Here is a 20474-nt window from a genome sequence, read left to right as displayed (position 1 = left end):
GCACCAGGTAATTATTATCAGGTAAATCTGAGAAATACTGATAAAGGAGTTAAAAAGAAATTACTTACGCAGGTTGTGAAGGTAAGGACGTCCTTGGTAAGGTTCTCCTTTTAATGAAAAGCAGCCCCCAAATCATTTTCTTTTCTAACAAAGAGCAGCCTGTAAAATCAAGCTGCAGGCATAGACAAGCAAGCTGGAAGCTTGCACGGGTGAATGCCGGCAGTTGTGCCCATAGGAAAAGGCTACCTGGGACTAGGCATGATTAAAATGGCAGCTCCATGTTTCCTTCTCTTTGCTAGCCATGTGTACAGTAAGGAGCAGACAAGACGGCACTGGCCAAGTGGAAACCATTTGCATAATAAGATTAGGGTGGGGCAACCAGCCATCTCCGTGTGCTATGTAAACATCACACCTGGTCAAACCAATCTGTGGGCCCTTCGTAAATCAGACACCACCTCCTTAAGCCTGCCTATAAAATCTGCTGCAGTTTGCAGCAGGCCAGCTTTTCCCTTCAGACAATGCCTCTCTCTCTCTTTCTCTCTCTCTCTCTCTCATAAAAGAGAGCTGCTCTCCTTTCTCTTTCTTTTGCCTATTAAACCTTTGCTTCCAAACTCACTACTTGTGTGTCGGTGTCCTTAATCTTCTTAGCACGAGACAATGAACCCCAGGTGTTTACCCCAGACAATGATACCGCTTCAGCACCATAGGAATGGTTAACACCACAGGTGCAACATAAATATTCCAAACATAAAAATTCCCAATATTATATAAGCCTAACTAATCACTTAACTGTATATAATATATAGATGCCCCAATTGGGTGGCCCAACCACCATGTTTTTGAATGTGCCAGTAACTCATTTCATTTTTATTGTTTAGTGTTCCATTGCTATGGTTTTGAACATCCCCCCAAAACTCATGTTGAAATTTAATTGTCATTGTGATAGCATTAAGAGGTAAGGTTATGATGAAGCACAAAGGCCCTCACCAGATGCTGCTGCTATACTCTTAGTCTCCCCAGCATGCAGAACCATGAACCAAATAAATTTCTATTGTTTATAAAGTGCCCAGTCTCAGGTATTCTGTTTTAGCAACAAGATAGAGCCAGGATTTGAATGCTTGTCCATTTAACTTCAAAGCCCATCCATTATCTTAGCCTCTATGCTACTGTCTCATAATGAAGTGGAATGTATACACACAAGACTACAAAATCAAGTGCCAGTGGACTGGCTTGAGGTTGTTTGGATGAGATCAGCAGAGGAGATGGAGTCATCAGTAGGAGGGGAGTTGGCCTCATGCATGAGTGAGATTTGTAAAGATGGAGGCAGGAGGGAGGGCAAACCTTGGGCCTGGACCTGCGATTGTCCACCGTGGCTTTGTCCTTGGCTGAAGAAGCCAGTTCCCACCTTCTCCTGGGAGAGCAGTGAGGATGGAGGGCCAGCTGTAGAGTCAGGACTGTGTAAGCCACATTCCTGGGCCTTTGTGTCATACCTACCAACAAAGGACACTTTCTGAAGAGCTTTTGTGGACTGTGGTTAGGCCTGCAGTCAGGACCCGCATTCTAACTAAAAAGTATAGCCTCTGGCAAGTTCAGAGCCACTTTGCAGCTCCCTGACAATGGGGATGATCTGTGTACTGGGGAAGGCAGCTGGGCCCAGAGGGGCTTTTGAACCACAGCATTTTTCTTAAACATGAGGGATGTTATTTTTGAACCAGGTAGGGGGTGACCCGGGAACCAGCCTCCCTGAAGAGGAGGGAGGGAAACACCTATGGCCAGGGTTATGTGGTGCTCTTATTTCCTTCCTGATTAAAGATGTAGATGCGTTGGTACTTGAGCCCTGGAGGAGGCTCCTTCAACCTGAGAAAGCACTGTGCCCCAGCTCATCCTGGGAGCTGGCACAGAGGGAAGGAAGGGGGTGGCAGTTCAAGGGCAGCAGCTGGGAGAAGCATGTCAGAAGTGCCGGGGAAGCGAAAGTTGCCTAGGGAAAGGAAAGGGGAAGAAGGAAAAGCAGAGAGGCAGCAGCAGCTCTGGGAGAAAGGGACAACAGACCCTTAAGAAGGGCAAGTGTTCTGGGAGCCTCAGAGCAGTGATGGATTTTCCATCTTGGAATCCCCTCCCTTCTCTGCCCCTTACACACAGCTTGTCCTGAGGAGCAGACATGTGGTCTGTGCTCACCCAGGAACTCAGCCTCCTTCTCTCTTCAATACCCATTTGCTGGGCCTAATTCTTACCTCAAAAAGGTAACTCTTGATTATTCTTAAAAGTTTTAAAAAAAATAATAACTGTGATTTTGGTCTAAGCTAAAGTTAATCATTTTTCCTCAAGGTTGTCTCCCAAGAAAAATGCTTAAAGAGGCCGGGCGCAGTGGCTCATGCCTGTAATCCCAGCACTTTGGGAGGCCGAGGTGGGCGGATCACCTGAGGTCAGGAGTTCAAGACCAGCCTGGCCAACATGGTGAAACCCCCATCTCTACTAAAAAATACAAAAATTATCTGGGTGTGGTAGTGAGTACCTGTAATCCCAGGTACTCAAGAGGCTGAGGCAGGAGAACTGTTTGAACCTGGGAGGCGGAGGTTGCAGTGAGCCAAGATCGTGCCATTGCACTCCAGCCTGAGTGACAGAGTGAGACTCTCTCTCAAAAATAAATAAATAAATAAATAAATAAATAAATAAATAAATAAGAAAAATGTTTAAAGAATATGAAAATAATTTGGTGTTGTTTAGGTAGATTGTTTTCCTCCTCATAGTTGAAAGCTAAAAAAAGTAACACAGATATTCACTAGATTTTATCACTGAAATGACACCATAGCACTGTTGCCCAGGCTAGAGTGCAGTGGTGCAATCTCAGCTCAGTGCAACCTCTGCCTCCCTGGCGCAAGTGATTCTCCTGCCCCTGCCTTCTGAGCAGCTGGGATTATAGGCACATACCACCATGCCTGGCTAATTTTTGTATTTTAGCAGAGATGGGGTTTTGCCATGTTGACCAGGCTAGTCTCAAACTCTTGACTTCAAATGGTCTGCCTTGGCCTCCCAAAGTGCTGGGATTACAGGCGTGAGCCACTGTGCTTGGCAGGTTTTTTGTTTTTGATGAACTTGTCATTTCCAGCACTCCCTGCTTGCGATGTTCTCTCTTGTACCTGTGACACTGAGGGAAACTGTTAGATGCCAAATTCACCTGAGGGACTAAAATCTGTCTAGATGTAAGTCTGATCTGGCGTCTACTGGGGGAAGGGAAAGACTGAGTAAACTCTGTTTTAGTTCATATCCATTGCCATTCAATTCTGAATTCTAAGATATGGCACCCAGTAGGGTCACTCCACATGTTTATTCAATGGAAATGATGTCTGAAAATTCAACTTTTATCAAAAAGCATTTTAGGTGGGTAGAATCATGACTGTGAACTGTCTCCTAAATAATTTAGTGTTCCATTATTCCCCTTCCCAATACATTTTGGATTTTAGGCCCTACATAGGTCTAGACCCTGGAGTCTAGGACTCTGCCTCTGGAACCAGCAGTATTGGCCTCACTTGAGAGCTTATTAAAAATGGAGAGTCTCCAGCCCACCCTCAGATCCAAGGAATCAGGATGGACTTTTTAACATGCTCCCCAAGTGATCTGTGTGCATGTTAAAGTAGGAGAAACGCTGCTCTGAGCATCTGATCAGGAGGCCCTCCCAGCCCTGGCTTCAGGGTAGAGCTATCTGGGTTGCAGGGTGGCACCATGCCACACATTGTGGGCAGAGAGTTCAAATTCCAGCTCTGCTGTGAACTTCATCACAGGGACAAGTGACCTAAAATTAAAAAAAAAAAAAAAAAAAAATTCAAACTCACAGAAAAGTCGCAATAATAGTACAAAGAACTTCTGTAAATACTTTACCTAGATTCACCAACTATTAATATTTTGCAATGTACACTTTATCTTTTTTTTCTTTCTACCTATGTATGATGATTATTCCTGAATTATTAGAGAGTTAATTGTATATACTGGCATGTCTTTACCCTCAAGACTTCAGTGTGTAGCTCCGATAACAAGGACATTTCCCTACACGACAACACCAGGGCTAGAACTAGAGGGAGGCTAACAAGGCCTGAGCCTGGGTGGCCCTTCAAGAAGGCTTCCTTCAACTTTGTACCCTAGGAACCTCTGTTGTCTCGCCCTAGTTCTGGCCTGCATGCTACAGGTATCAAAATCAGGAAACCTAACGCTGACTCAATACTATTATCTAATCTACAGTCTATTATATTTAATCTATAATCTATTATATATCTATAGTCTAATCTTTAAGCTATTTTCCAATCATGTCTATTGTCCCAATAAGGTCCTTTGTAGCAAAAATTTTCCCCAGATTCAATTCAGGATCATGTATGACATTTAATTATCCTGTGTATTTAGTCTCCTTTAATCTGGAACAGTTCCTCAGGCTTTGTCTTTTATGATATTGATATTTTTGAAAATTATAGACTAGTTATGTTACAGAATGTCCCTCAATATGGGAAGAAGTTACTTTTTAATCTCTTAATGGTTCAGTTTCATCACTATTAAATTGGGAATAGTCCTTCCTTGTTGTTGAATCAAATAGATGAAGACACGTAATGGGCTTGACACATGGCAGGTGCAGGTGGATTAAACAAGAAGCTGCCACTGATCGGGCACTTGTCAGCGCCATGCCAAGTGCTTCACACGCATTGTCTCATTTTGTTTTTACTGCAGCTCTGTGAGATGGGCTGTATTTTTACCCCTACTTCACAGAAGAAGAATCTGAGACTTAGAATCATTTGTCCAAGGTCTCATAGCTAGTAAGGAGTGACATGGGGACTTGAATCAAGTCAGTGAGACTGCAAAGATTATTCACTTGTAACATGCTTGTGGTGCTTGCTAAAATCTAGCTTTTAAGCATAAAATTTTCCTAAAGTTCACCATTTTAACCATTTCAAAGTGTATAATTCAGTGTCTCTCAGTATATTTAAAAGGTTGTACAACTCTCAGCACTATCCAATTCCAGAACATTTCCATCGCCTCATGAAGAAACCCTATACTTCCCAATTCCCCTGATAACCACTAATCTGTTAATCTACCTCTGTTTCTGTGGATTTGCAGATACATAAAATGAAATACTACTAAGCAATAAAAAGGAACTAACTACTGATACACAGTAACATTCTGGATCTCAAAAACACACTGAGTGAATGAACCCAAATACAAAAGACTGCATATGGAAATATTCCATTTATGTGAAATTCTAGAAAAAACAAAGCCTTAGGAACAGACAGCATGGCAGTGGTTGCCTGGGGACAGGAACATATGGTTGGGAGGTGGCACTGACTTCAAAGGGGCATAAGGGAACTTTTTGGAGGGACAGAGGTGTTCTAATATTTGATTGGTAGTGGTGGTTGCACATTGGATATATTTGCCCAAATGCATCAAATTGTCCACTGTGTCAAGTTTATAATATGTAAATTATACCTCAATAAGATTATAAAAAAAGAAGAAAAAAATCTAAGCATATCTGATCCTGAATGGAGTTCAATTCATCAGCACAGCTTCCTTTGTTGCCTGGCCCCAGATCCATCTTCCCAGCCTCATCTCTCACTTCTCTGACACTTGCCATGGGCAAGCCCAGTGTTGGGCACTCAGAGAATGTGGGGGAAGGAGAACCTCTATCTTCAGGGAACTCACAGCCTAGTCTGGGAGCAGAAAGAAAGGGCAGCCAACTCTGACATAGCAGGGCACCCTTCCTAGAGGACCACTGAATCCTAAGGACAGGAACAAAGATATTCCAGACACAGCCTGGATTCCAGTCATTTTGAATCTCAAGTTTGAATCAAGTTTCAACCTAATATTTTGAATAGGTAATACATTTCTATGGCTGTATACTTTAAGCCAAAGAGATGACAGAGTTTATTTTAGTGCTTTTAGGAATGTGGGAATCACTTGTAATGTTTAGGTTAATCGATGTTAAGTAATTTTCGGGAGTAACTGGAATTATTTTAAAAATCACTGGGTTAAACTGGGTGCAGTGGTGCGTGCCTGTAGTCCCCAGCTACTCAGGAGGCTGAGGCAGGAGGATCACTTGAACATAGGAGTTTGAGTCCAGCCAAGGCAACACAGCAAGACCCCATCTCTAAAAAACAAAACAAAACCAAACCCAAAACATTGGGTTGACACTAAAATATCATGATGCTAACCTGTGCCAGGAGGTCCTTTGCTTGAGGGAGGAGCACTGTCTCCATCCCTAGGATGAAAAGATTAAACTTCTATATTCTCTTCACCCTTAGAAAGCTCCTATTCATAAGAGGTGAAACCATAAATAAAACCATTAAATAAAATTATTTATTTATTAAATAAATAAACCTTTCAAGCCTTTGCCTGCCCCATCAGAGATCTATGTGGAACTGGCAGTAGCTTGGCTCCCTTTGAGTGCTTTGGAACTATGGTCTTCAAGATTTCTTGCTTGCTTTTCTCCTATAAGAAATTTGAAAAACTGTGTTTTGTTCTTTCTTCCTTCTTTTCTTTCCTTTTTCTTTCTCTCTCCTTCCTTCCTTTTTTTTTTTTAAATAAGAGATAGGGTCTCATTCTGTCACTTATGCTGGAGTATAGTGGCATGATCACAGCCCACTGCAGCCTCAAACTCCTGGGCTCAAGCAATCCTCTCGCCTCAGCCTCCTGAGTAGCTGGGATTACAGGCATGAGCCATCATGCTTGGCTAAAACTGTTTCTTCTTGTACTTTTAAAGGTCATATCTAAAATGTTTCATCACAAGTTTAAATTATTATTTAATTTAAATTATAAATTATTATTTAACAAACCTGTTATTTAATAAGGTTTGTTATTTCTGGCTTAAGTATTGGCATTTTAAAATAAGATTGCTACATCATTCTTTAAATGTATCCAAGGAAATTTAAAGATCATAATGCATCTATCATCCATTTAAAAAATACATGAACAAGCTTTTCTTTAAAGTAAATTTTACATCAGTCTTTATTTTTCTTATCTTGTACTTCCATTCCACTTACCTCTGAACATTTTAATATAATATTTTAAGCTGGAGAGTCTTTTATTGATCAACCTACCGCATTTCCCTACAATTTTTTTTTTTAAAGAAAATTCTTGACTGACTCTGATAAGCTTAAAAAGCTCATTTTGATTGCATAATTTTAATACCTAATTGATCTAAATGACACAAAGTATTACATATTTTGGTATCTATTAAAATTAAAGGATATTTTTGCTGAATGAAATAGAATTGGGTCAAACCTAGTCCTAGTTTTCACTTCTATGGATAGAAACACAAAATACCGTGTTCATTCATTCAACAAATATTTATTGAGCATCTCCTACGTGTCAATAGCTACTTTAGGCACTTGTGATACACTGGTAAATACTACAGATAAATCCTTGCCCTCATGGAGCTTACATTCTAGTCGGGGGTAATAGGCAATAAACAATAAACACAACACATGAGTAAATCATATAGTATGTCAGAAGTGCTATAGCAAAAGAGAAAGCAGGGTAAAGGGGCTTTAGGTGTACTGTGAAAGTTAAGAATGGGTTGTGATTTTTAAAAGGTCAGGGTAGGCTTCAATGAGGTAACTTTCGACCAAAGGAGGTGAGAGAGTTGGCAATGCAGATATCAGGGGGAAACATGTACAAGGCAGAGGGCACAGCCAGTGCAGAGGCCCTAACTTGGGAGCATGGCTGACATCTTCTAGGGACTAGAAAAGACATCGGGAAGGTTAGAACATATTGGAGAATGACTGATAGGAGATGAGATTAGAGAAGTAATGCTCAGGGGTGGAGTGGTGGTACTGATCTTATAGAACCCTTTAGACTATTGTAAGGATGTAGATTTTTACTCTAAATGAAATGAGGATCATTTAATGTAGGGATTTAAGCAGAGAGAAGATATCTGACTTATTTATTTTTTTGAGATGGAGTCTCGCTCTGTCGCCCAGGCTGGAGTGCAGTGGCGCAATCTCCACTCACTGCAAGCTCCACCTCCCAGGTTCACGCCATTCTCCTGCCTCTGCCTCCCGAGTAGCTGGGACTACAGGCGCCCACCACCACACCCGGCTAATTTTTTTGTATTTTTTAGTAGACCCAGGTTTCACCGTGTTAGCCAGGATGGTCTCGATCTCCTGACCTCGTGATCCACCCGCCTCGGCCTCCCAAAGTGCTGGGATTACAGGCATGAGGCACCGCGCCCAGCCCTGACTTACGTTTTAAAACGATCACTCTAGCTATTATATTGGGAAGAGGCAAGCATGAGAACAGGGAGAGCTTTTAGAAGACGAATCCAAAGATGAGATGATGGTGGCTCAGACCAGGGAGTAGCAGTGGAGGTGGTTAGGGATGCTCTGTGGATTAGACATGCGTGTGAGAAAACGAGGGGAATCCAGAATTGCTGGACAGCACTAAGGATTTACTTGAGGTTCATGGTGATGAAATTAAAGTGAAACTACTCAGGGTTTTTGGTCTGAACAACTTGCACAATAGAGTTATCAAATGAGATCGGAAAGCTAGTAGGCTCAACAGGTTTGAGGGAGAATATTGTTCAGTTTGTGACGTGTTTGAGGATATCAGAATCTGGAGTTCAGGTAAGAGGTCTGAGCTGGAGATATAAATTTAGGAGTTGTCATCATATATGATGATATCATATATCTTAGATAGTACTGAAAGTCAGGAGACTGGATGAGATCAAGGAAATGTATATAGATTAAAAAGAGTTCAAGGGGCCAGGCACAGTGGCTCACGCCTGTAATCCCAGCCCTCTAGGAGGCTGACGCAGGCAGATCACCTGAGGTCAGGAGTTCAAGACCAGCCTGGCCAACAAGGCCAAACCCTGTCTCTACTAAAAATACAAAAATTAGCCGGGTGTGGTGGCGGGTGCCTGTGATCCCAATTACTTGGGAGGCTGAAGCAGGGAGAATTGCTTGAATCTGGGAGACAGAGGTTGCAGTGAGCTGCGATCATGCCACTGCACTACTGCCTGGGTGACAGAGAGAGACTCTGTTTCAAAAAAAAAAAAAAAAAAGAAAAAGAGTTCAAGGAATGAGCCTCAGTTAAGGGGTTTGAGAGAAGAGATGGAATCCAGCAAAGATGACAGGGAAGGAGGAACCATGAATGAAGGAGAAAAACCAAGAGGATGTGGTTAAAAAAAATAAGAGAATCAAGTGATTAGCTGTGTCAGCTGTTACAGATAAGTCAATCAAGATGAGAACTGAGACTAGATCATTGGGTTTAGCCAGCGTGAAGTTCTTTGTTGGCCTTCACAAGAGTAGTTTTGATAGTGTGGTAAGGATGAAAGCATGAATGGAGTTTAAGAGAGGATGGGAGACCTAACACTCAGCTGATGACCTAAAATACACCACATGTGTACCTCACATGTAATGATTCTACTACGTATGTATGGAGTCTTAACATACATATCATGCTTGACATGTTTTTGAACTTTATATAAATGGTATTGTATGGGATGTATTCTGCTGTTGTAGAATGGGAGAAGAACTGCAGATAAAGTATAGAAAACTCTTTTAGAAGTTTTCTTGTAAAGGGAGTAGAGAAATGGGTGATAGCTGACAGTAGAAATAGGTCCAAGAGAAAAATCTGTAGGATTGGAAAAATCACAGCTGCTGGTAAACTTACCAGAATGACACAGTAGAGAAATATTGATAATACAGAATAGGGGGATAATTGCTGGAGTGACAGTGAGGATACTGATTAGGCAAGATAGGACTGGAATCTATGTGTTGGTGACAATGCTCCTTTAGCTAGGAGCATGGCAATTCAACCATGTGAGGGTGGGGAAGGCAAAGTAGAGGCTGGCATGTGGGTGTGGGTGATGCTGAGATTCTGTGGAATTTTTTCTCTTATTGCTTCAATTTTCTCAAACAAGGCTGTTAATTGAGAATGATGGAGGGGAGGATGTGCAACTTAAGAGGACAGAGAAAGTACAAACTCCAGAAGAATGGAGGAGGGAAGGAGAATTGCTGGACAGCACTAAGGGGTCTGCCTGAGGTTCCTGGTGATGAAATTAAAGTGAAAGTAGTCAGTGTGATTGCATTCTTCTCTCGCCACATTCAGGGCGCTAGCTTGAATCAGGGTTGTGGCTTTGCCAGGCAAGCACAACAAAGGGAGAGAAAGGCAAGGGGGCTGAGGGCATGTGTAAGAGTGATTGTGATTGGCCAGGGGTTGAGGCTGGGTGAGAGCAGATATGAGGGGTTAAAGAATTGTCGCAGTTAGAGTACTACAGGGAGTGACCTGGAAAACCGAGGTGGTGATCAGGGTATGAGATGTTTGAAACTGAGATAATGAAGAAGTTGCAGAGTTCGATAAGGCTACTGTGATTATGACCATGGGAGGAAGTGGCTTAGTTAGGGTATGTGCAAGTTAGAAGTTAGAGAAGGTACAAAATCCAGAATGATCAAGGGGAGGATGTGTAAGTTAGAGGACAGAGAAGGTACAAAATCCAGAAGAGTGGAGCAGAGAAGTGTAAGAGAATTGCTGGACAGCACTAACAGTCTACCTGAAGTTAATGGTGAACAGTGGGGGTCTCCAGCCAACAGCCAGCAAGGGACTGAGGCCATCAGTCCTGAGGCCTGCAAGGAACTGAATGCTGCCAACAACCACATGAGCTTGGAAGCAGATCCTCGTCCCAGCCTCACGTTGTAGAGGACCCAGCCAAGTGATGCCTGGACTCTTGACCCAGAGAAACTGTAAGATCATAAAATTGAAGCAATGAGAGAAAATCCTTGAAGAATAAAAGGAACTGAGAGGCCAGAGTACTGGGAAGATCTTATAACCACCTAGCACTAGGACAGAAGTGGCATTGGAGTGACTGACAGGAGCAAATTGTGCAGAGATGAAGTGGGGTAAGGTCAGCGATAGAGGTATTGGATAGCAAGATTTAAAGTTGCTGGTTTAGAGGAGGAGGGGGACGGCCTGGAAGCAATGTTGAGAAGCAAGAAGGAGACCTACCTCACCTCCAGGCACTAAGAGGCTGAAGGTTGAAAACACCGTTGCCACTACTTGATAGGTGGAAGAAAGAGCAGTGTCCCAGGGCAAAGTTGGGTTTCCCTTAAGTAAAAAGGTGAAGGGAACCTGAAGGGAAATTCTGAGAAGAGGTTGAGCTTATAGGGAATATCATTTGCATAAATAAATAGATGGTGTGGTAGATTCTAAACAGGCCCCAAATGATCCCCGCCTCCTAGTGTTCAAGCTTTTGTGTTTCCTTCCCCTTCAGTGTAGGTGGCGCCTGTGATTTGCTTCTGGCCAGCAATGTATGGCAAAGGTGACAGAGTATGAGTGACACTGTGTATGTGATGATGTTACATAAGATTGAAACCAGTGTCGGCCGGGCGCGGTGGCTCAAGCCTGTAATCCCAGCACTTTGGGAGGCCGAGACGGGCGGATCACGAGGTCAGGAGATCAAGACCATCCTGGCTAACACGGTGAAACCCCGTCTCTACTAAAAAAAAATACAAAAAACTAGCCGGGCGAGGTGGCGGGCGCCTGTAGTCCCAGCTACTCGGGAGGCTGAGGCAGGAGAATGGCGTAAACCCGGGAGGCGGAGCTTGCAGTGAGCTGAGATCCGGCCACTATGCTCCAGCATGGGGGACAGAGCGAGACTCCGTCTCAAAAAAAAAAAAAGAAACCAGTGTCTTGCTGAGACTCTCCCCGTTGCTGGCTTTGAAGAAGCAAGCTGCCATATTGTTAGCTTCCCTATGGAGAGGACCACATGGCAAGGAACAGAGGGGGTCTCCAGCCAACAGCCTGCAAGGGACCGAGGCCCTCAGTCCTGCAGCGTGCAAGGAACTGAATGGTGCCAACAACCACATGAGCTTGGAAGCAGATCCTTTGTTCCAGCCTCACTTTGTAGAGGACCCAGCCGAGCCATGCCTGGACTCCTGACCCAGAGAAACTGTAATATCATAAATGTTTGTTGTTTCAAGCTTCTATATTTGTGGTGATATTGTTATACAGCAATAGGTAACTAATACAGATGGAATGGAAGAAGTTTAGTTATAACTATGTGTCAATTTTTAAAAAACTTCTTCTGAGGTATATTACCTAAGAATCACATATTGATCTATTACCAAATCATGTTTTGTAATCTATCAGCTGACAGATCTTCCTTCAGTTTCGTTGACAGAAAAGATCTGAAAACTATCTGACTTGAAAAATAATTTAATATCTATTCACTAAAGGCATTTACTTTCTCAGCATAGATACCGATTTTTGAATTGTCCCTTTTGGATTGCTGGGGAAGTACTGCATTGATCCAATGCACATTAGTAATGGGTGAGAATTTTGACTTTCTTTTTTAAGGTGGGAGGACAGTTTTGAAAGGGGATGCTGTGTCCTCAGCTCCTTTCTTAAGCTGGGCAATTTTCGAAAATAGAACATACAGCAGTGGAAGATGTGGAAATGAATTCCCTTAAAACTGGTCTTCATAAATCCCAGGAGTAAGAGAACACCAGTTTGGAGCTTAAGGAGCTTTCTGGTAAAAGAGGGAATGGCCCAGGCAGTGATGTGGAGGATAGAATGAAGCACTGAGTATGAGTGATGAAGGCGTGCGGTGGGTGTAGAGAGTTTCTGGGCGACGTGACTTAAGAAATGACTTTAGAACCGGCTAATCATTAGTTTTGGAGGGACTAAAGGTAGTTCCAAAGTAGTTCCTGGTTGGTGAAAATAAATCATTAATGTGTTTTAAATGAAAAAGAAATGCATACGTCTTGTAAAAAATATGAAATAAAAGAAGCATAAAGTCAAAAGCAGAGCCTGTGCCTTCCCCCACCAAACAGGTAACCTAGTTAACTGGTGTGTCGTAGGATTCGAAGTTCCCCTCCAGCAGAGAGTGCGCCTACATCGCTTCCAACAAAATCCACTCACACTTGCAACGCCTGGCAAGGCTCTTCAATATGTGATTCCTTGACTGTTCTGTGCGTCTCTCGAGTTCAAACACCTCTGGGGCTCGTGATTTGGGGCTGCCAGACAGGGAAGGAAGGTGCGGCCAGCGTCTGTTTCTTCCCTAAGTGAACTCCTACAACATAGCCACCTTCTCCCTAGAGCTGTCGACCGGTGGTTGAAGGCCAATTTTTGTGCCTACGCAGGTCCTCCACACAGAACAAAACAAATACACAACAAAAGCCGGGCTAATAGCTATTTATAAACACTTACTGGACGCCCACTCTACGCCGAGCTCTCCCGCGCTCCTTGGGAACTTTTTTGCCAAGAGATGCTAATTTTCCCGGCGACCACTCCCTCAAGCAGGCCTTCGCCTCTGCCCGCGCGGAGGCCCAGGCCCAGGCCCAGGCCGGGATTCAGAGCCGCCCCTCGGCTGGCGCTGCCCTGCAGGCGCCTGCGCAGAGCGACTCTCGCCGTCACTTGGGGCGGGAGGCGGCGACAGCCGGGAGAAAGGAAAGCTGCGGGGAAAAAGGGCCAAACCCTGAAATTACCCGGATGTGGTCCCCGCGCGCGCATGCTCAGTGTGTTCTCGACAAGTTGGCAGCAACAACACGGCCCTGGTCGTCGTCGCTGCTGCGGTAACGGAGCGGCTCGGGTGGCGGAGCCTGCGTTCGCGCCCTCCTGCTCTCCTCGGGAGGCCCTTCCCGCCCTCCCCTCGGCTCCGCGGCCGCCCAGGGGGTGGGAGCGGGTGAGGGGAGCCAGGCGCCCAGCGAGAGAGGCCCCCCGCCGCGGGGCGGCCCGGGAGCTCGAGGCGGTCCGGCCCGCGCGGGCAGCGGCGCGGCACTGAGGAGGGGCGGCCTGGCCGGGACGCCTCGGGGCGGGGGCCGAGGAGCTCTCCGGGCCGCCGGGGAAAGCGACGGGCCCGGCGCGTCCGCGGACCAGCAGCGGCGGGAGAGCGGACTCCCCTCGCCACCGCCCGATCCCAGGTAACCGCGCCATGTCCCCTCCCCTTCCCCCGGCCGGGCCCGCGCACCCCGCCCGCGGCTTCCCCACCCCGGGGCGGGCTCCCGACTGCTGCGGCGGCGGCGGGGAGCGCGCGGAATCCGCTGGGAGGGCGACCGCGGCCGCCTGACGAGCCGGGCCGGGCGGCGGTGCCTGGCCTCCGTCCGGCCCCCAGCTTCGTTTGCAGCTCGTGGGAGAATCAAGTTAAAGTCAGACGGGACTCCTGCCGCGGCCGCCGCTCCTCTTTGTTGTTCTCGAGTAGTTTCACGGTCGCCCCGGCTGAGCGCGTTGGGTCGGTTGGAATGTGTTGCCTTAGGGTCTAAATGAAAGTTGTAAATTGTTTGTCTTAATTTATTTTCTCCAGCCAATTTCGGTTTTCTCTTTGTCCCCTACTTTCTCTTCCTAGTCTTGTCATGCCAGTTTACGCTTCTGGCTTTGATATGTTTACTTTTTGAGTATTGAGAGTGACGGCGGTATGCAGGACACATTCTTAGCACCTAACTGAACCCCTCCTTGCCCCCAATAAAACATGCTTCCTATTAAAAGACATAGTTGATCTTACTGTTAGCACTACATGTACTGAGAGTGAAATTGGTGTAGGGTGGAGGGCGGTGGCTCCATCACTTGTCCCAAACTGCTGTTAGGATTTCTCAAACTGGATTTTCAAAGGGACAAGTGTGTAGTTAACGTGAAAAGTTTATTTGCTGGTGCAGAGGCTTTAAAAAGCCCTATTGAAGATTGATAGCTGTTTCCCCTCAAAAACCTAAGTACGTTTGTTTTTATTTAAAAAAAAACCATTTTATTATGCATTATAATTTGGAAACTATTATTTCCAAATTAGTTTCTTAATGCATTTAGTTTTTGCACCGTAGTTTAAGATGGAATTGCCAGTTATTTAGGAATAATAAATACAACAGGATAATAGGGGAATTATCCTGAAATTGCCTTTCTGCAAACATATGGTCTTAGCTAATTTTTGTTAATAACCTTTGACTTTTGCCAGAATTAGCATCCTTTTAGTCTTAGTAGCAGCTTGGTTACTCGGGTGTTTAAGTAGTAGGTTCACTACTTTCTGCTGGCAAAAACCATTTAGTCTCTAAAAAAAAAAAAATGAAATGCATAATTTCGTAATTAGATTTAGATCATGGCATTTGAATAGTTTTTATGATGGATTTCATAAATTGCTTTTGCCATACCCTGCGGAGACTAAATATATACATTTCAGTTGAAATATAGGAAGTTCTAAAATGTACCTTTTTTTTTTTGATGCTGAGGACTTTATATTGGAAAGTTCTGATATGATTAATACATAATATTCCAAACTGTAAAATGATTAACATTTAAAAATACAGTTTTTTAAATTAGTGTTTCTTCCATAATGCTGTCATGATTTTGTTTACTTAAATGGGTTTGTTACAGAACAAATGTAATAGAGATAGATAGGCCAAGCATTTATAATTTGGAGTAGCTTTAGATCTAAAGATAGTGGTGAATTATGTAGGTTTTAAGTTGTTGGAATTAAAACTAAAAGCTTCTTTAGATAAAAATTGTTGTAACATTTTGTGACTATTAATAGAAGTGGCTTTTTCTTTGCTTTCCAGGTTTTTGGGTGAGTTTTAAAGAATTATTGCATCTTAGATTTTTATTTTTGAGGTGAGAGTGTATGTCTGTTTAGGTAACTGCCTTCAGTGTAAATCTTGAGTTTAGAAAAAACCAAACTGCAAATGTTTTTCAGACTTAATGAAAATTTGTACTGAGAAAGTCACTTTGAAATATTTTGGAGTAAGTTGGCTGGGCGGGGTGGCTCACGCCTGTAATCACAGCACTTTGGGAGGCCGAGGCTGGCGGATCACGAGGTCAGGAGATCGAGACCATACTGGCTAACACGGCGAAATTCAGTCTCTACTAAAAATGCAAAAAATTAGTCGGGCCTGGTGGCGGGCGCCTGTGGTCCCAGCCGCTTGGGAGGCAGAGGCAGGAGAATGGCGTGAACCGGGGAGGCGGAGCTTACAGTGAGCAGAGGTCGCGCCACTGCACTCCAGCCCTGGCGACAGAGTGAGACTCCGTTTAAAAAAAAAAAAAAAATTGGAATAAGTTTTACGTGAATGATTTTTAAAAGCCTGTGCTTCACTTTCTTAAGCTACATTTTAGTCGAGTGATTGTGTGTGAATTCTTTTTCTGTATTCCCCTTCAGTTTTTCTTTCCCCCCCAAATTAAGGAGCAAGAATTAACCTAATTTACGCTGCCCAGTTACACTCCAGCTCTCTCACTTGGAAGCAGTTTTTTTCTGATTGAGCCAGTGTTATAGTAACATCATTAGGCACTATTCTAATTGAGGTGTGAATTACTGAGGCCTCTACTAGGGAGGTTAACCCTACAGAATCTGCAGGGTTCATTATATTTAAATTGCATATTTAGGCTTGTCTAAATTTTTGCCTGTTTTGGTGAAAACATGTTGTTCTGCCGATGTTTAAACTTGCTTCATTTTATCCCTCTCTAGTTCATGACTAACCATTTTTTTCATTTTTAATTCAGTGATTTTTTTTTAGAGTGACTGGTTCTTTAAGCATCTTGTATTAGCCATTTCAATGCTCATTATGTATGTTTGGATTTCTCTTATTTTGTTGGTCTAGAAGACAGTGTAGTTATGCCAAAAAAATTTTTTTTTCTTAAAGCGATGATGAATGGTGACTCCGAGTTGACCATTAATTGTGTATAAAAGTAACCTGACTAAAATGTTTCATTGTTTTCTACAGTTAAAAGACTTAGACCAGCATAACACAGCATTTTTTTTTTCTTTGACATGGAGGCTTGCTCTGTTGTCCAGGCTGGAGTGCAGAGGCATGATCTCCACTCACTGCAAACCTCGCCTCCCAGGTTCAAGCGATTCTCCTGCATCAGCCTCCCGAGTAGCTGGGATTACAGGCGTGTGCCACCACACCTGGCTAATTTTTGTATTTTTAGTAGAGATGAGGTTTCGCCATGTTGGCCAGGCTGGTCTTGAACAACTGACCTCAGGTGATCCGCCTGCCGTGGCCCCCCAAAGTGCTAGGATTACAGGCGTGAGCCACTGTGCCTGTCCTATAATACAGCATTTAATACAGTTTTGTAAAATTACCACATTTTGTAAAATCACATATGCCAAGCATATGCTTGATCGTAAGTCAGATTTAGAATTTTTGGATTTTGTTTTCTCTTTCTAAAATGTTTAATTTTGGTAATGGGAAATTTGACTGAATTCCAGTTTCTCAGGAACAAGGTATTTTAGGTTGTGTCACCTTGACACTATTGCATGGTGTAATTGGCATCCTGGAATATTTGTGTTTAATTATGAGAGTGAATGAAAACTAGGGTAGTGCTTACATACGTAAAACTAAGATCATGCATAGTCGGATTCTTACAGTTTATAAGGTTCTTATAATCTAAGCCTTGATAAGTTGCTACTGCAAATTATATCATAGATCAGATAAGTACCAAAGACCAATTGTAGAGAGGGTCTGTTAACATTTTAATCAGTTTAAAATTGGTGGTAACAGTAAAGACCATTCGGCTCAAAGAATGTATTTCATTATTTATATTTCAAATGAGAATTTTTTGCAGTTTGGAAAACTTGTAAATGTGTTGAATTCATCTTTTTATTGCTTTTTTACTCCCAACGTTTAGGGCAATGGTCTTCTCTTCTCTCCTGTCTTTGTTTCTCTCTCCCTTTCTCCCTCCCTCCTTTCTTCTTTTCTTTTCTTTGGTTTTTTTTTTTTTTTTTTCCCTGAGACGGAGTTTCGCTCTTGTCGCCCAGGCTGGAGTGCAGTGCAATGGTGCGATTTTGGCTCACTGCAACCTCCACCTCTTGGGTTCAAGCTATTCTCCTGCTTCAGCCTCCTGAGTAGCTGAGATTACAGGCGTGCGCCACCATGCCAAGCTAATTTTTTTGTATTATTAGTAGAGGATGGGGTTTCACCATTTTGGCCAGGCTAGTCTTGAACTCCTGACCTCAGGTGATCCACCTGCCTCAGCCTCCCAAAGTGCTGGGATTATAGGCATGAGCCACTGCGCCCAGCCTTCTATTTTTTTCTTTTTCTTTCTTTTTCTTTCCATCTTGCTCAGTGCCCCAGCCTGGAGTGCAGTGCTGCAATCATAGCTCACTGCTGCCTCTACCTCCCAGGCTCAAGCAATCCCACCTCAGCTGCCCCAGTAGCTGGGACTACAGGCACACACCATCACACCTGTCTAATTTTTTGAAAATTTTTTGTAGACACAGGGTCTCCCTCTGTTGCCCAGGCTGGTCTTGAACTCTTGGGTTCAAGTGATCCTCCCACCTCAGCCTTCCAAAGTGCTGGCATTACAAGCATGAGCCACCATGCCTGGCAAGTAGTTTTCAATCTTGGTTGTACTTTTAGATCCCTTGAGGAGCTTTACGAAATACTGATGCCTGAATTCTAGCCCCGGAAATTATGATTTGGTTGGTCTGGGGTGCAGCCAGGTTAGCCCTCCACAGTGATTGAGCCGTTAGGGTCCTCTGACTTTTTCTTTTGAGCTGTTTCACTTGTGTTAGCTTTACATTCTTTAATGCAGTGATATACGCATGTACAGTGTAGTCATCTCATACATCTATGTTAACATGTTTTTTGAAAGTATTGCCACATTTGCTTTGCTTCTGTGTCTGTCTCCTTTCTTTCTTTCTCTCTCCCTTCCTGTCACCTATTCCTTTCTCTGTTTCTTTCTTTGCATTCAGTTTATTTGAACTGTCTGGTAGTAAGTTTTAGGAAGCTGTATTTCCCATGATGAGAAGTTAATATATCATCACTATTTTAAATAGAAGTTGGTCTTCTTTTAAAGTATATTCTCAAATGCTTACTTGTACTCCTTTTGGAGACTAATTACTTTAAGTCCCCAAGTTAGCATCTAAACTCCCTGTGGACTTGGTCTAGTGGCTCACATCTATAATCTCAACGCTTCTGGAGGCTGAGGCAGGAGGATCACTTGAGCCCAGGATTTCAAGGCCAGCCTGGGCAACAAAGTGAGACCTTGTCTCTAAAATAAATAAATAAATAAAACAAACTCTCAGTGCAAATTGTCTTCTTAGGGGGTTAATCTGCTTGGTAAACCATACATTTTTGCGCCTCCAATTAACTAGTCACTTAACTGGTTTCTGAGAGGCAGGTTGCGTTGGGCCTTTTCCGTCAAGGCTTGTCTTATACACTGCGAGACCGTTGCTCAGCTAGGCTAGCTAGCTATTTTCTTTAGAGATCATCTAGGGCATGTTCAGCTCTTCATTTACGTCACCTGAAGTAGTTCCCAAGTGCTGGGCTATGGAGTAGTTTCATCTCTGTCTCTGGAAGAGCTATTTAAAAAAATAAAAAAATTTTTCCCACCTGATTTCAACACACATTTTGCTTCAGAATGGGAATGGAATGGAGGAGGCATGGGAATCTGTGTTATTTTTAAAAAGTGCCTCTTGATTCTAAAGGTTTTGTTTATTTTAGTATGCTTATCCTTATTGCTTTATTTATCTATTTTTTAGAGACAGGTTGCCCAGGATGGAGTGCAGTAACACCATCATAGCCCACTGTAACCTTCAACTTCTGGGTTCAAGAGATCTTACCTCAACCTCCAGAGTAGCTAGGACTACAGGCATGCACCGCCACACCTGGCTGATTTTTTAAAATTGTTTTGTAGAGATGGGAGTCTTGCTTTGTTGCCCAGGCTAGCCAAATCTTATTTATGATTTAAAACTAGGACTGCTACTGAATATTTATTTTTATAGGAAGGTATTATTTCTGTATCTTAATATGGATGAAGGTATGCTATTTAGGTCTTTTCAAGTAAAAATGTATCTCTAAATATAAACTGAATTAAGGATATTTGTCAGTGATATTCACTAGTGAATTCTAGAGCATATGTTATCAGTAGATGGCCAGTCATTGTAAAAATTGAATAATCTAGTGAAAGGATGACTGGAAATAATGGGGTAAGCTAAGCCAGGAATCATTGTACATAAACACATTAGGTGTGTCTTATGTCATAAGTATGCCTACTAAAACTAGTTGAAGGAAGAACGTATATAGATGTTGCAATAATGAAGGGCTGGCTAATTGTAAGGAAAAATGATACAACTTCTATGTAATTAGTATTTTAAATCAGTTGTGTATATTCATGGTATTTAATTTGTGAAGTAAAGATTGTAGACTAGATCAATGCTTTGTAAAACTAACAGTACCTCAGACTTCCAGAGTGCTTTTTATTTTTTTTATTTTTATTTTTTGAGACGGAGTCTCGCTGTGTCGCCCAGGCTGGAGTGCAGTGGCGCAATCTCGGCTCACTGCAATCTCCGCCTCCCAGGTTCACACCATTCTCCTGCCTCAGCCTCCCCAGTAGCTGGGACTACAGGTGCCCACCAACACGCCCGGCTAATTTTTTTGTATTTTTAGTAGAGATGGGGTTTCACTGTGGTCTGGATCTCCTGACCTCGTGATCCACCCGCCTCTGCCTCCCAAAGTGCTGGGATTACAGGCGTGAGCCACCGCGCCTGGCCTTCCAGGGTACTTTTTAAAGGTACAGCCCCACCCTTGATT

The 20474-nt window shown here is 43.3% G+C and overlaps 2 protein-coding genes across 3 annotated transcripts in view; one reads left to right on the top strand and one right to left on the bottom strand.

Moving 5' to 3' along the window:
* Positions 1–3308: 3308 nt before the first annotated feature.
* On the bottom strand, positions 3309–14109 carry LOC106994516 (uncharacterized). The gene is made up of 2 exons (XM_077975417.1): positions 13455–14109; positions 3309–3790 (listed from the first exon to the last, which is right to left on the bottom strand). The coding sequence occupies exons 1-2, from the start codon at positions 13900–13902 to the stop codon at positions 3774–3776; spliced, it is 465 nt and encodes a 154-aa protein (XP_077831543.1). The 5' UTR covers positions 13903–14109; the 3' UTR covers positions 3309–3773.
* The window catches only part of SMAD4 (SMAD family member 4), a 56051-nt gene continuing 49060 nt past the window's right edge, over positions 13484–20474 (top strand). Inside the window, exon 1 of one of the 2 annotated variants that reach the window (XR_013408074.1) lies at positions 13484–13889. The gene's annotated coding sequence lies outside the window, so the exon portion shown is untranslated. 2 annotated transcript variants of the gene reach the window in all.

The sequence above is a fragment of the Macaca mulatta genome, chromosome 18 (assembly GCF_049350105.2).
Source record: "Macaca mulatta isolate MMU2019108-1 chromosome 18, T2T-MMU8v2.0, whole genome shotgun sequence".
NCBI lineage: Eukaryota > Metazoa > Chordata > Mammalia > Primates > Cercopithecidae > Macaca > Macaca mulatta.
Note: the sequence above shows the minus strand (reverse complement) of the source record. Positions and strands in the feature narration are given on the sequence as shown.